At 34.7% G+C, this 16,340-nt stretch overlaps 4 protein-coding genes across 4 annotated transcripts; 3 read left to right on the top strand and 1 right to left on the bottom strand.

Moving 5' to 3' along the window:
- The first annotated feature begins 648 nt into the window (after positions 1-648).
- LOC126369004 (negative elongation factor E) lies at positions 649-3,614 on the top strand. Its single transcript, XM_050013290.1, has 4 exons — positions 649-1,390; positions 2,580-2,733; positions 3,067-3,234; positions 3,358-3,614. Exons 1-4 carry the CDS (start codon positions 1,123-1,125, stop codon positions 3,560-3,562), a joined length of 795 nt encoding a protein of 264 aa, XP_049869247.1. The 5' UTR covers positions 649-1,122; the 3' UTR covers positions 3,563-3,614.
- A 659-nt stretch (positions 3,615-4,273) lies between these two features.
- Positions 4,274-7,559, top strand: LOC126368994 (cysteine desulfurase, mitochondrial). Its single transcript, XM_050013278.1, has 8 exons — positions 4,274-4,472; positions 4,833-4,912; positions 5,088-5,342; positions 5,421-5,586; positions 5,697-5,981; positions 6,124-6,297; positions 6,857-6,989; positions 7,067-7,559. Exons 1-8 carry the CDS (start codon positions 4,355-4,357, stop codon positions 7,218-7,220), a joined length of 1,365 nt encoding a protein of 454 aa, XP_049869235.1. The 5' UTR covers positions 4,274-4,354; the 3' UTR covers positions 7,221-7,559.
- A 92-nt stretch (positions 7,560-7,651) lies between these two features.
- On the bottom strand, positions 7,652-9,467 carry LOC126369012 (ras-related protein Rab-30). Its single transcript, XM_050013302.1, has 3 exons — positions 9,077-9,467; positions 8,752-8,996; positions 7,652-8,578 (listed from the first exon to the last, which is right to left on the bottom strand). Exons 1-3 carry the CDS (start codon positions 9,254-9,256, stop codon positions 8,380-8,382), a joined length of 624 nt encoding a protein of 207 aa, XP_049869259.1. The 5' UTR covers positions 9,257-9,467; the 3' UTR covers positions 7,652-8,379.
- Positions 9,468-10,498: 1,031 nt separating this feature from the next.
- On the top strand, positions 10,499-15,487 carry LOC126371215 (MPN domain-containing protein CG4751). The gene is made up of 7 exons (XM_050016478.1): positions 10,499-10,822; positions 11,079-11,195; positions 11,740-11,974; positions 12,089-12,182; positions 12,305-12,474; positions 12,667-12,915; positions 12,997-15,487. Exons 1-7 carry the CDS (start codon positions 10,628-10,630, stop codon positions 15,246-15,248), a joined length of 3,312 nt encoding a protein of 1,103 aa, XP_049872435.1. The 5' UTR covers positions 10,499-10,627; the 3' UTR covers positions 15,249-15,487.
- Positions 15,488-16,340: the final 853 nt, after the last annotated feature.

Below are 16,340 nucleotides of genomic sequence, written 5' to 3'. Positions count from 1 at the left end.
AACGTAGCCTGGAAAGTCCCTCATTACAAATACCTTAAAGTGTTTCATCAATGGACAGAGCGATTGCAGGGAAAAGTTTATTTAAATGACGATGATGTTAATTCGGTGCTTCGGTGGGCACGTTAAGTAGTCGGTTATTACTTTCCTGTGCTATTTTCTAATATAATGTAAGTAGTCGTTATGTCAGGGGTTGTTGGTGGCTCAATAATAACTAATAACCAGTTGATGAAGTCTGTCATTGATCTCATGGTATAAGATTGATCCGATTGATCTCACAACACAACCCACACGAAATAAGGTATGTAGTTAAAAAAAATTAAACAGAAGATAGTATTAAGAAAACTGTTTCATTATGAAACGAACGGCTCCTCCTCAAACCTAAGCAAATACGCAATAAAAATCAAAATAATTTGGCTAATCTATTATGCCAACTGTTATGTGAATTACAGTTTTCGTTTATGTGTATGGTAACCCTGAAATTAAATGTCAATCTGCATTTAAAAAAAAAATCAAGTGCATCAACCTCAGAACAATAACTAAAGTTATTGTTCTGAGGCATCAACCTAAATTGTCATAGTTTTTTGGCGGGAGGCGGGAACGGGACAGTTGCTTTCTTCATTGAATAATCTAAATAATTAATACGAAGTGGTGTTTTGTGGTTAATGATCGCATTAAGTTAGTCGGAAGACATTCGCGAGTGTTATTATATTGGAGTATTCAATAAACAAAGTGTATCTGCCTATTTTCGCTTCGTGTCAGGAAGCCGCTTCATAACTCAAAAGTTTATGCGGACTTTTGAGTTAATTCGTTTGGGGTTCGGAGTAGGAGTCTACTCCGAGGGTGGGGGCTTAGGTTTCATCATCATCACCTTTCATCATTTCATTAATCATCAAGAAAAAAAATACGTCAGACATGGCTGTATGGGCATAGTTCCCTTTGCCTTACCCTTCGGGGAAAACCAAACAAAAAAAAAAAAAAAACTAAATTGTCATAATTGTCAAATTATTTTTGAAAGGCAATTGGAAGGTAGCTTGGGTTTGTTTTGTTTTCGATTAATTTAAACGGGTCTAAAAGTTATTAGTTATTTAAGGACCACTTAAATGGTGGTGTTGGCTAACCAAGATGGTCTACTTACACTTTCCTTCAAACCTTACTGAAGAGGAGTTAATGTTGCAAACTAAGTACCAGAAATTAAAGAAGAAAAAGAAAGCCCTGCAGGCTTTAAAGGCACCAAAGCAAGAGCCTGAAAAGCCTATACTGCCGAAAAGACCTACAGAAGCCCGAGATGCACGAGAGATCGCCAGAAAGTTGATAAAAAGCGGAGCTATTCAGGCAATCAAAAGTCCACCGCCTCAACCCCAGAACGCCACATTTAAACGACCGCGAGCAGGTATATTGTTTTGCACTCATTTAAAAATCAATTACGCAAAATAATAAACTATGGATAAATAAAAAAACAAACATTGAAAAAATTAAATAGGTTATGAACTTTTCAGGATTAAATAAATTCCGAGTAAAAAAAGTAGGAAGATACTTTTATATCCAGTGAAGCAAATTGATTTGTAATTAGCTTAGTCTTATGTAATTTCTTATGCAGCAAATTTTACCCCTCATGAGACAAAACCCTCTTTACTGATAACATTATTTAAGGGTAACTAAAGATTAAAGAAAGGACTTGTTTTCTGTACATCAAGAATTTATTCCATCCATATGTAGTCCGTAAAATATAGTCCTTATACTTATAGGATTTAATACATGCATGTAGCACCATGGCTTTGAGTATACCCGATGGTACCTATCCATTGACTAGGTATGTTTGCTTCAATAGGGTGTGCTTTAAATATTAGATGACCATTGGCAGGGTCTGATCTCCATCCATTAACCGATGTGATGAGAATGACAATTGTGATGATAGTATGCATCACTATTTATTATCTGAAACAGGCAAACATTTATATGTTCAATCATCAACCAATCAAATATCCTTTATTGTACACAAACATTTATAAAACATTTAGCAACAGTACAAACAGTACATTTATATTGCTCCTGGTTCTTGCATGTTCATTTTTAGTTTAATGACTGATATCACCACTAGTCCACAACTCTAGTATCAGAGTTATTTTGGTGTTGTTTTGGTGATATGAAATAATGACTATATATTTACTTAAGTAATTAGTAGTACCAAATACGGCTTAATATTACCTTAAACTTAATTTATTTGTTTGCCAGGAAGGGGAAAGTGTGTTTTATAATAGACGTTGGGTACCCTTTCTCCTTTAGCTGATCACAACATTCATGTAACCACTCAAACTACACTCATAACAAGAATGTTTATAAAGCTGAGTAAATTTTAATTGAATGAAAAAATATTTCATCATGTGATGTAAGCATGTTTTTATTACTTCAAAAGAACAAATTCAAAGCAATTTTTGTCATATCATACTTAAAATATGTTTATGTACATCATCAGTAATTAGATTTAACCTTATGGAAATGTCAAGCTTTAGTCATTGGGAGAATAGTAGTGGGTATATACCAACTTACAAAAATCAGATATGAAAAAATTACAATTTCAGGTAGAGAAAGGAAACTTAGTGGATCTGCAGGAGCTACTGGTGGGGTCGCATCTTACCAGCCTTTCAGTGCTTCTCAAGAACCTCCACCACCAGAAGAGAAGCCTAGTCCAAGGGTTAAATACCTTTATGACTCCTTTGTCACAGCCCGGGACAAGTATGTTGAAATCTTTTTTATTATATTTTTATTTATATGAGCCCCGCGACACAGCAACCGCTTCGCGCAAGGCGCTAATTATATCGACGGCTTTGACCATTAGATGCAGCGAATGCTATCTATGCAGATAAACGTCGTATGACTACTGGTTCATAATTCCCTCGACATAATTAGACACGACGCGGTTGCTGTGTCGCTAAATAAATCTCACTAATATTAAGAGATGAGAGATATATTGTTATAAATAAGCACCTTTTTATTCTGTATTTTAAAATGTGTATATATTTTTAGCTATTTAATGTACCTACTTTTGGCGAAATTATAAATTTCCAGAGATGAAAAAGGTGGTCGCGCTCCCGGTGGAGATACTCCTACTCCAAGTAAAGGGCAAGGCAGCAGCACACTACAGATCACTGGCCCTTCCATCTCCCAGGAAACACTCAGACGCCGCTTGGCTACATTTGAACCTTTCACTGTCACTCTTGAACCTGATGAAGATAGGTGAGCAAAAACTTTTTTTTTCAATGGAATGAAAAAGAAAAACAATTACGCCTTTGGGCAGCTATGGTATCAATAAGCTAAAGAAAAATTAAAAAGGACTTATTACATTTTTATTTTTTTCAGAGCATTTATAACATTTGACTCAATAGAGGCGGCATCTCGTGCTCAAGCAACACTAGAAGGTGGGGATGAAGGCTGGAAAGCAATGACTGCACGGCGCCCGCCACAAAACCCTGGAGCGTGGACCCCTGCGCCATCACCCCGAAACCCACCACCACCGAAAGACTCTAAACGAACTTTGCTAACTTATGATGACATATTTGAATAACAAGAAAATATGTATTGTAATATTTTAATAATAATAAATCGTCAAAATTTAATATTTTTACCGTACAATAATCTAAAATGCCTCAATATCGTTGAAAAACAAAACACGGACGTCGAAACAGACTGGAGAGACAAGGTATTTGCCTTTATGGCAGTATAGCAAAGGCCTTAATTTTAAAAATTAATTATCGCTTTTTAACTAATTATTTTTGAAGTCAGTTCCGTATTAATTAAAAGTTGGTCTGGCACCGAATAACCGGGGAACATACATAAAAAAAATAAAAAAAGATCCTGACTCCTGACAATTTTAAAACCTCAATTTTTGAAGTCGGATAATCTCAAGCTAGAACTAAGGCGTGGGTACTGGTAATGTACATTTGCCTATCTCAATGTGAACTATGGTCGTGAGTTTTAAGTGATAATCGCGTAGGTACCTACCTAATTTCTTTTGTGATTCCCTGCCAAGTAGGTACGTAATATCCATAAAACGAACAGGGCGTATTTTCGTTTAGAAACTAACCAACTCTTGAAATCTTTATAATACAATCAATCAACGCGCGGCGACTTATATATTAAAATAATTAGTACATTAATTAACATTTATTCCGACTATTCTCTCAATTTAATAAACAACAAAGCATCTAGCTCAATGTAACTTGTAAGTAATAAATTAACCTCAAATTAATATCACGTTTGGGTGGGTGATTTTTGAACGCAATCTAAACTGTCAATCAGAACTAATAAAACGTAAAATTGTGTAATTTTATTGAAAAACCTACAAAAAAATTGAAAAATGTTTCGTCTTGCGAAAAATGTGGTTCCTGCACTCTCTAACTCATTTTTGAGAAAACCAACATTACAGGAAAATGTTGTAATTCTGGTTCAAAATAACAGATTACTTTCAAGCGTAGGTATGTAAACAGGTGATTTTCTTATAGAAATGTTAATTGAACAGCTAAACACCGGTACCTACCATATTTAAATTTAACTTAATATTTGCAAAATGAATTACTAAAAGCGATAACATATTTTGAGACGTAAAAAAATTAACTTCATGGTACAGTTTTTTTAGAACATTTCATTTTTATAAATAAAAAATCGATTAGTTTATTAAAATTTTGTTTGATATGTTTTTGTTGACAATCAGTGATTGGTTCGTCAAAAATAAAAGAAAAGTAGGACTATTATGAAAAATAAGTTTCTAATTACAATTTTTTTATTATTTAGGTAGTATTGAATCATATCAATGGCATAATAATGGTTTTTTTCAGTTGATGATGCAAAATTTAGTTTAAAACATGAAGAAGTTGGTCGACCACTTTATTTTGATGCTCAAGCAACTACTCCTATGGTAAGTTTAATATATTGCCTATCCTTTTTTGGTTTAAAAATGGATCAAACAAAGATAAGAAACAAAATATCTTATTATAAAAGTTATCAGTTATCTGTCATGTTTTCAATTGATTTTTATGCCCTAATAATCTTATCAAAATATACACCTGATAATATAATGACATTTTTTGCAGGATCCTCGAGTGCTAGATGCAATGTTGCCATATCTGGTTAGTTACCATGGCAATCCTCATTCTCGCACACATGCTTACGGTTGGGAGAGTGAAGCTGCAGTGGAGAAAGCAAGAGAGCAAGTGGCTAACTTGATCGGTGCAGATCCTAAGGAGATAATCTTTACATCAGGAGCTACCGAATCAAATAATATTTCAGTTAAGGGCGTAGCAAGATTCTATGCACCACGCAAAAAGCATGTTGTGACTACTCAGATCGTAAGATTATTATTGTTTAAAAAAAATATATTTTGTTTTTTGAAGGTCCAAATTACTAATTCAGTCTTTTATCCTTAGGAACACAAATGTGTATTAGATTCATGTCGTGCTCTGGAAGGCGAGGGCTTCAAAGTTACATACCTGCCAGTTGGACCCAATGGAATTATCAATTTGAAAGACCTGGAAGATGCATTAACTCCTGAGACTAGTCTTGTCTCTATTATGACAGTTAATAATGAAATAGGTAATCTACGATTTAAATGAAATGCTAATTAATTCTTCTTTTGTCTTTGAAAACAAAACTATTATCACTTATGTTGACTATTTACTTATTATTTGTTTTATAATTTTTAGGTGTAAAGCAACCTATTGCTGAAATAGGTGCAATATGCAAAAGTAAGAAGATATTTTTCCATACCGATGCTGCTCAGGCATTAGGAAAAATCCCACTGGATGTGAACAAAATGAATATTGACTTGATGTCCATTTCTGGACACAAAGTATATGGCCCCAAAGGCATTGGGGCATTGTATATTCGTCGTAGGCCTAGAGTTCGTGTAGAGCCCATACAGAGTGGAGGAGGACAGGAGAGGGGTATGCGCAGTGGTACTGTGCCCACACCTTTAGTTGTTGGACTTGGTAAGTTCAAGTCAAAGTTTATATTGATAGATAACACTATATGGGGGTAAGAGATAACCTCTTATTAATGTGATAAATATTTTGTTTTGAATAACAGATATTGGCTTTCCAGACATTTATACATCAAAATTTACTTTCCCAGGTGCCGCATGCGAGTTAGCGGAGCGTGAAATGGCGTACGATCACGCTTGGATGGAGAAATTATCACAAAGATTCTTAAACAAGATCTACTCGAAACTTACACACGTCATTAGGAACGGCGACCCGGAACAAACATATCCGGGCTGCATCAATTTGTCATTTGCTTATGTAGAAGGTGTGTATAAAAATACACAAGCATGACTCTTTCATAAATTGTCAGTGACATGTAGGCAGAGACTACTGAATGAGGGACTTTAGATGATACACGATAGATGGCGTTGTTCACTTTTAACGTGATAATTACTTATTTTCTCATTGCTGGGGTACATACTTATTCAAAAATCTAATGTAATGGCAGAAGCATGTGTAAAACTAGTTGTTGCTTCATATTTGGATCACATTATGTATAGAATGATGTTGCTATCTATATTGCTTCTATTTATTTTGATCAGAATAATAATGGGTGGAAGTTGTATTGTATCTTGGTGTAATAAAAAGGGTCATAATTTATACCCAAAAACAAAGATTTAAAAAAGGTGCATTATGTCTGTTGTCCTTGAAATTAGAAGTTCAAATGAAGAAAAATCTTAACAACGCCATCTATCGTGTTATTGGGGATCGCCAATTAGAAAGTCCCTCATTCCACTTCCTACGATCCTGACGCACTACTTTCACTTCTCCCACTCTCATCAGACTTCAAAAATAATTACTAATTAACACAATTTATGTTGCAGGTGAATCCCTCTTGATGGCTTTAAAGGATGTAGCCTTGTCAAGTGGCTCTGCTTGCACATCAGCATCTTTAGAACCTTCCTATGTGTTACGAGCTATTGGCACTGACGAGGATTTAGCACACAGTTCAATAAGGTACATACATTTTAACCAATTAATTATTTATCTTGGATATTTTGGAAAGATTATTTGTACTTTCTCTAATATTTCAGATTTGGCCTAGGCAGATTCACAACAGTTGATGAGGTTGATTATACTGCAGAGAAAACTACCAGGCATGTGGAACGACTCAGAGAAATGAGTCCTCTATGGGAGATGGTACAGGAAGGTGTGGACATCAAAACTATTCAATGGTCTCAGCACTAGCTTCATACATTATGTCTCTGTAAATAGTGACTTGCTTTGCCCATTTGTGCAATTGAGATATTTATTCCCCAATCCTACTAATGACAAAGTCTACAGTAGTAAGTGGGAACTTTGTATAAAAGGATAATAATTCCAATCCTAGGTTTTAGAAATATTAGTGTTATTGAGATCTGCTATATAAATTTTATTAATTAAAAAGTACATAATGCAATTTTTCATTGTTGAAATATGCTATTAGTAATAGTTACATATTTTTGCTATAAAACGATTCATTAATCATTTTACGAACAAAACAATTCAGCTATTTTATTCCAAATAAACATAGAAATTTTAAGTTAATATGTGGTTATATGTCATTTGTTTACCCACTCAAACTTTTGATAGTTTTGTTTGTGAATATTGGTATATTATAAATAAAATATTGACAACACTGTAATTAGATTTTGATTTATTATATTATGTCAAAGGCTGCTTATTTTAATGTGTTTATAAAATTCTTTCAATTCACAAACTGCTACAAATATTTCCTATCTTTACAGATGAGAAAAAATAGTATATAAACAAAAAGTAATAAAACACACATAGCACCAAAACAACAGAAAATACAATGTCAATTGTCACAATACTCAAAATTAAATATTAATAATGAGATTAACATTATGTTCATACTACAAAATTAAATTATTCTGGCCATAGTTTAAAGCTAAAGTTTCACTTTCACTGCCCATTCATTCAGGCAACTAACTATACTACAGTGAGGGAAATTATTTTGTAAGTGCTAGTAATTAGTTATAAAAACAAAATAATACTGGTTAAGATTACAAAAGTAATGCTAGCTGGATTAGATTGTATAAACATGTTTGATTGCTTTATACTTGCTCATGTTTCATTTGAATTGGAACATTATTTGTTTGGATACAAGGAAAATATTTGTTTGTGCTGGTTCTGTGTGAAGTAATAATGACATGATAATGCTCATGATATGGTTTTAAGGACCTCTTCATTTTAAATAATATATATCCATGTACATATACATAATTTGGCTTTGTTTCTTTATACGGCTTGTATAAAGCATTACAACACACACAATAAGCTAACAATTCTAATTGATATTTGAACATGGATAGCTTAAGAGAAAGTCAAAAAATATAAAGTATGATTAACAGCTACAAGACGGATCTTCTGGGGGCTCAGGGTTAGTTATTTTGAAGCTATTATGGTCCAGTGTCTGAAGCTCAATACGAGACCGATTTGACTCAACCAGCTGGATGGCAATATCAGTAAACATCTCTTCAATTCCATTGCCTGATTTACATGATGTTTTGTATGTACTGCTTATGAGATTGTGACACTGCTCACTGTAATGAAAAATTTATACTAAATAACAGATACACTTGAAAAATATATTTTGATATATGAGATGTATCCGTATCAATCAAAGATATGCAGATTATATTTATTTTTATTTTTTTATATTTTTTTTTCTTCCTACCACAAACATAATTAGTATTATTAGTTATTAAATACTTACCAGAACATTTCAATGTCCGCATCAGTAACTTGTGGTGAAGAGCCCTCCAGGTCAGACTTGTTTCCACATAGAAATATTTTCGCATTCTCAGCATAAGTTACGATGTCTAACAAGTGCTGGCTTAAGACATGAAACGATGACGCATTATCTAAGGAAAACACTAAAATTGCTGCCTCAGCGAATTTGTAATAGCTTGACGTAACAGAGGCGATTCTCTCCATGCCCCCAGTGTCCCATAGTTGTAACTGTAAAAACAATACGAAATGAAATACAAACACTATTCTTAAAACATTTTACAGAATTATTTTAAAATTCGTAAACCAACCTTGACATCTTTGTCTCCAACTTGGTACAACTTTTCGAAGTGATCCAACCCCAATGTAGACCTTCTATCCGAATTTGGTACGAATGTATTATTTATATAACGACGAAATATTGAACTTTTCCCAACTCCATATTCACCACACAAAATAACTTTGAGGACTGGCGTTTTAACAATAGCCATTATGTCGGTAACGCCTTTATATCTGTTTATAGCGATTTAGTTTTATTTGTCACTTGATTACGTAAATGTTTCAATGATATCTATTAATGTCGTTCGCATTTGGTTCACATAATTGCATAAATTGAATTATAAACCTGTTTATATCAGAAATTCTTGAAAGAAACATTAATTATTATTCCACTTCCGATTCGATTTTTTTTTACCACAGGGTTGCCAATACCAAATTATTAAAATCCCCATTAGAGGCGGGGAACAAAAATGAACATGGAAACCTCTGGAACCAGACTTCATACTCGATTATTGGCATCAGCCAAAACTCCCTCAATACAAAACTCACACTACACTAAAATTTAAAAACATCATGTCGTGTGTGTTTAATGCATGAACTGACAATACATAGACCCCACTACTGGGCACAAGTATCCGCTTATTCAACCGAACGGGTTATGGATATGGAGCATACATCACGCTACTCCATCGCGGGTTGGTGCAGGTTTTTTATGGCTAGTAATCGAGATCAACTGCTTATTCGGACAAGATCATCTCGCCATCAATGTCCTTTTCTCTCCATATCTTTTAAGTCTCACAAAATGATAACGACAATGTCTTTGTTGGGAATCGAACCCGGATCTCCAGATCGTGAGCCTATTGCTCTAACTCTAACCGGTAGCTCACAGAAGCTGTGCTATAATTAATAAGTCCATGGAATTTAAAATGTTTTAAACTGGAAATTTTATACAATAATTAAAAAACATGATATAAATATATTATTATTAATGAAAAACAGTCCATAATATAATATGACTCGCGATTAAGGTCAACGACTGGGATGTACAATCACCATAATGAGATTCCCCGTGCTTTGGGTAATTTTCTATAAATTGGCAATACTGTTATTGGTTGTCAATGTCACTGCAGTCTGCTGTCAACTCACCTGTCAGAGCAAGTAATTCTAGTAACGATTAGCGTACGCCGTACATATGTGTTTATACTTTGCTTGCTTGCTGCATACATAGTCGTGAGAACGTTTTTTTAAGAATCTCCTTCCTCAGCCAAGCTACGTGCTTCGTCTGCATAGTGCGAAAATGAAAATGGTCGCATTTGCATCTTTTATCGCATGCACAACTTTGAACTTATCATAAGTGAGAATTATTTTCTCTAAAATTCCAAGTCCAGTACAAGCCAAAAAGAATATGAGAATTAAGAAACTAAAAAGGAACGTTGCGGTTGCGGTTGCTTTGCGTCCGTCAGCCGTCAAAAGTGAATGTTTTGTGAATTTGTGTATTTTTATGTTCTCGTTATTCTTTTCTATAATAATACCGAAAAATACCGTATTGTATTAAATGACACGGGAAATTGGATAACGTTACTATGGATTTACAAACATCACACTTGGCTGCGGCTTTAATGTCCGGTACGAATGTACACGCCAACAATAGTGGTACTGAAGCAACAGTAGAAAATGCCAGTGAAGAAAGTAAGCCGGAGAAACAGAATGAACCTCATAAAGAACCTTCGGAAGGAGAAAAGGAGGACATTGGAAGCGGAGAAGAGTTTACGGATGAAGTTAGTAGAAGTTTTCATTTATTAAGCTTGTATTTTTTTTATTTTGATTGGCACAGACGGTACAAAGCAGAGCATTCTTGATCTAAGAGACTAAAAAAAATATGACAGACTACTACCACTTGTCTGCCAGATTTCAAAACACTGTTAAAACACTACTTCTTTATATCTACATATATTGTAAATATATCTTTTGAGTTTTGTGTGAAAAAAGTGATAAAATAAAAACATACTTAATGTTAACATTGAAATATTACAGGAGCTAGAAACACATGCTGGGAATAAGTCTACACCTGGCAGAGGAGTTACCTTGCAGATGTTGTTAGAAGACAAAATGTTGGAGCCAGGAATAGCTGCTATGACTATTGAGTACTTGGTAAGTTATTATTAATTTATTATTACTACAAATATACAGAGGACATATACAGATACATAGACTCACTTTTTAGAAGACAACTTGCATTTTTACATTGTTAATTTTTATATTTTCTGATAGATTTCTATAAATTTTATATAAATAAGTATATAGTTACACCTAAGTTGTCTCTAATTTGTATTAGTTTAGATATAGGTATTTGCAAGTAATTGGTAAATGGTTCCCTGAGTTACCCATCCATTGAAGTTAAGTAAATTAGTTAGCATAATACATAGTTTTAAGTTTTTTGTACCTAAAGTTGCTTTTTTATTTACTCTTGTTATTTGAGATTTAAGTTACATACCTGTAATAAACTGTAAAAGGACAGGTTGGTTCAGGACACAGAAGTGAGATGATTATGTACCCTGGAGGGACAGCAAAAGTAAGATTATAAATAAGCAGAAAGAAAAGAAAGCAGTATTATGCAGCATTTCCTTTTGTCCTTATTTTATACATGAAACCTAAAGGAAATACTATGTAGAACTAAATGATGTCTTTCTTCTAGGGTCAAAAGTTTGTTGGAGATTTACAGCCAGATGGAAAAATAAAATCCCATGAAACTGAGACAATATTTTGTTCACCTTCCGCCTGGGCAATCCACTGTAAGCGTATCATTAACCCTGATAAGAGATCAGGGTGTGGGTGGGCCTCAGTGAAGTACAGAGGGAAAAAACTGGATACAATAAAGGCTACTTACCTCAGGAAGAAGCAACTGCAAAGAGAGAATATGCATAGTGATGGTATGGTATATTTAGTTTTATTAAATAAACAAGTTAAAATATTTCAAATTACGAATCACTACAATAAATTATAATTATTTTTTTATTGTAATTTTGTATTTTTCATGTTTTCAGAGGAAACAGAGATGGAGGTAGAAAGTCCCCCTGAACCACCACCACAACGTGTGGTGATGAAGCACAATACTGTCCCAAATAGAATGATGCAACAGTAAGTTATTTCTTACATAGTAATTCACCATACTAATAATACTTTTAGACATACTTATTTCTGAAGACCTATATAACTTCACTGATAGTTTTATTTTTAAATATCAACTCTTTTATTTGCAGTGATGCTAACATGTTAATTGAAGCAGTTTCATTTGCTTCAGTTGGTAAAGTACAACCATTTCTGGTATCAGTCAGTTCCAATGCTTGCCTGGTGCTAGACATCCACTGTCACTTAAAGAAAGAAGAGGTATATGGATACCTTGCTGGCACTTGGGACTTGAATAGTCATAGTAAGTGACATTTTTCAAGCTGAATAAATTAAAGTATTATAAATTGATAAAAATTAAGAGCCATGCTTTGATAATTGTTAATAGGCTCTATTTTCACCAGATATCATTCCATAATTATGTCCATGTAGTTGATTATTTGTGTCATAATTATAAAAAAAAACTTCATGCTCTGATTGGTTTTTAATTTTGCAGATTTGTTGATAACTCACACGTTCCCATGCTTAATAAGCAAAAATGACTCAAGGCCTAGAGTGTTAGTGGAGCTTGAAATACAAATGGAAATTGAAAAACTAGGTCTCACACTACTTGGATGGTATCATTCCCATCCCACAAACCCTGCAATGCCAAGTCTTAGAGATTGTGATAATCAGTTGGAGTATCAAATAAAATTGAGAGGCCCTTCTGAGATATCTTACATTCCTTGCATTGGAGTTATTTGCTGTAAGTTGAATAAATGAATTATGGCTAATGTTTTATTGACAAGTGTTTTTCCTTTAACTTATATGGCTTTTGTATTTTTAGCACCATACAATCCAGAGAGTCCAGTTTTGGAGTCATCCCTAACATTCTTCTGGGTGATGCCGCCACCCGAGCAGAGACCCACAGAATATCCTCGACCACTTCTTCTACAATACAACATGATTAATGACAGCCATTTATCCACACATGCCATGGAACAGATCAAGAAAAGCATAAAGTATTACTTTCATTTCGCTGACGACACTTTCGTCAATTTCAAAGAAAGTTTTAAACCTGATATTACTTATCTAGATAAGTTAAAGTGTACTCTAACGCCGAAGTTTCCTCGCGAGCAAAGTGACGGATTATTGTGGCATTTTATACGCGACGAGATGGGATGTTCGTCCGAGCATGATGACAAAATGGATTTAGATGCTTTGTTAGCTGTTCCTCAACCAATACCAGTATCAAAACCCAGTCAAACCACGTCAATACCTAACTTCCCTTCGGTTAGTACTCTGCAACAGATGGTGAGCAGACCCGCCGGAGTTCCACCGATAAATGTTTCGTCAGGCATTGGTTCAGCTTCACCCCATAAGTTCGAGACGCCATCCCTGAACATACCTGTTCTACCGATTTCTTCAAAATCATCGAAATCTAGTGCCTCTTCTCTGTCGTCGGCATACCCCACTGGGTTAGATATGCTAACAAGTATGGCGCTGGGCTTAGGTACTGGTAATATTCCGGGCTTGTCATTGGGTGCTAGCAGCTTGGAGAGTCTTGCAGCAGCAAACATGTTGTCGGGGCTGACTCCTGGCGTGTCTTCTAGTTTAGCAGCAAGTTTAACGGGTAGTAAGCTACCCGATCCCCCGTCTTATGCCGCCTCGTTGCAGAATTTAACCAGTAATATTGGTAATTATGAGAAGACTTCTACTAGTACTTCTACAAGTACCACTTCTACACCTATACCTGCCAGTATCGCATCCAATTTGATGATGAGTTCCGCCGATATAGCGAACGCTTTATTCTCAGCCAGTAAGTATTCGAGTGCCGGTATTTTAGGTATACCGGATCCTATGTCCAAATCAACTTTGGCTGCTAACAATATGTTTTTGTCGCCTTCTTTAATGAAAATGCAGGAATCGTTGTTAAAGCCGTTATCTAGTAGCAGTCCGATTTCTTCTAAAGCCGGACTTGATCATAATCCTCTGATGAAATCTCCTCACGATCTGTTGAAGGGTAGCAAAGACTACTTGCCGCCAGATTTCGGTAGTGTTCAGAAGAGTAAGTTGGATAGCACGTCAATAGATTCGGTGAAGCACACAGAAACTAGTTCTAGCTCTAAAACTGAGGCCTCAAAATCCGACGCCAGTGATACTCAACCCTCTGATTACAGTAAACCATCAGATTATAAACCATCTGACTACAGTAGATCGTCAGATTATAGCAAACATGCAGAATACGGTAAAGGAGCTGATTACGGTAAAGATTATAGCAAATCCTCCGATTATAGTAAATCTACGGATTATGGAAAACCGACAGATTTTACGAAAGGTTCCGATTATTCAAAAGCTTCAGACTACAGTAAACCACCCGATTACGGAAAATCTTCAGATTATGGAAAACCTACAGATTATGGAAAACCTACAGATTATGGAAAACCTGCAGATTATGGAAAACCTACAGATTATGGAAAACCTGCAGATTATGGGAAGTCAGTGGATTATGGAAAACCTGCAGATTATGGGAAGTCAGTGGATTATGGAAAACCTGTAGATTATGGAAAGCCTACAGATTATGGTAAACCTACAGATTATGGTAAACCAACAGATTATGGTAAACCAACAGATTATGGTAAACCAACAGATTATGGTAAACCAACAGATTATGGTAAACCGACAGATTACGTTAAGCCAACAGATTATGTTAAATCGACAGATTACGCCAAGGTTTCCGACTATACTAAAGCTTCCGACTATACTAAATCATCCGATTATAGCAAAGCCTCAGATTTTAGCATGTCACGAATGGGTGGAGACTCATTTTTGAACCAGATGATGGAGTTAACTAAAAAGACCACGATGCCTGATTATGTGTCTGACTATAGTCAGCCTTTGAAGTTGTCTAAATCTGATGAGCTTGCTACTTCTGTACCACCTTCTAGTCATTCGTTCTCGAGCAGCTCGAGTTTTGTGGATACCATAGCGCAGGTAGCCATGGGCAACTATTCCTCTAAACAAGATGAACCTATGGACTTTGCGAAGGAGCCAGACTATAGCACTAACAAAATGGAAACAGATGATAGGGAAAACTAAATTGCGCCAACAATATTGATAATTATGTGATTTTATTAGTGTACTTGCTGTGTTGAAATGGAATTTACTTAAAAGTGCTTAGGGTGTGTATGTTAGTAATATCAGTCTATGTTTGATTGTAATGTGTCCTTCTATTTCATTGATAATGAATGCAGTTTCAGTAATTTTAGTCATATTTATATTTATGCATAATATTAATTTATTTTATACTGATCAATAAACGACGAATTGTGAGAAAATGTCTGACTCTTTCTATAATTAATTATCTATAAGAAATACCTATTTAATCAAGATATAATTTTCGTTTCACACGTCATTAACTTATCTGATTCTGCGAATTGCGGCATCATTCTTTTTGCTTTCTACAAAAAGTCGTTTTAGTCCTTGAAAGTTATACTATTACATTTGATATTTTGAATGTTTAAATAATATTTTAAGAAAGTTGCTCTCTTTTTCGCTTCAAACACTTGGTACTACATAGAAGGTACGAAGCGCATTTGCGTGGAAATAATGTCAGGCAGTATACAGGGTATTAGTAGCATGGTAACGAAAACTTGAGGAATGATTCAGACCAGAATTCTGAGTAGAATTTTACCTGTTTTATTCTGAGTAGAGAGATACCGAGTAGAATTTTCCGTCGCAAAAGTATGGAACTGAAAATAATTTAAAAACACAAAAATTTTCTAATACTTTTGCGATGGAAAAATCAAATTGATATCAACTCAGAATCATGGTCTGAATCATCCCCCTCAGTATTTGTTACGGTGTCAATAACACCCTTGTACTTGTATGTACTTGTACGGGGTGTAACTGACATCGTAACAAATACTGACGTGTATGTATGATTCAGTTCATTATTCTGAGTTAATATCAAGTGTAATTTTCTATTCCAAAAGTATAGGATTGTAAATACTTAATTAAAAAACAAAAAAATATCATGAATTTTGCGGCGGAAAATTCCCCTTGATATTAACTCAGAATCATGGTCTGTTTCGTCCCCCTCATCAATGGTACCATGTCACTTACACCCCGTACATTGGCTAAAGATTTCCTAATTGTATACTGGTACCTATTTAGTACTGGAGTTTGATA

The sequence above is a fragment of the Pectinophora gossypiella genome, chromosome 1 (genome assembly GCF_024362695.1).
Source record: "Pectinophora gossypiella chromosome 1, ilPecGoss1.1, whole genome shotgun sequence".
NCBI lineage: Eukaryota > Metazoa > Arthropoda > Insecta > Lepidoptera > Gelechiidae > Pectinophora > Pectinophora gossypiella.
Note: the sequence above shows the minus strand (reverse complement) of the source record. Positions and strands in the feature narration are given on the sequence as shown.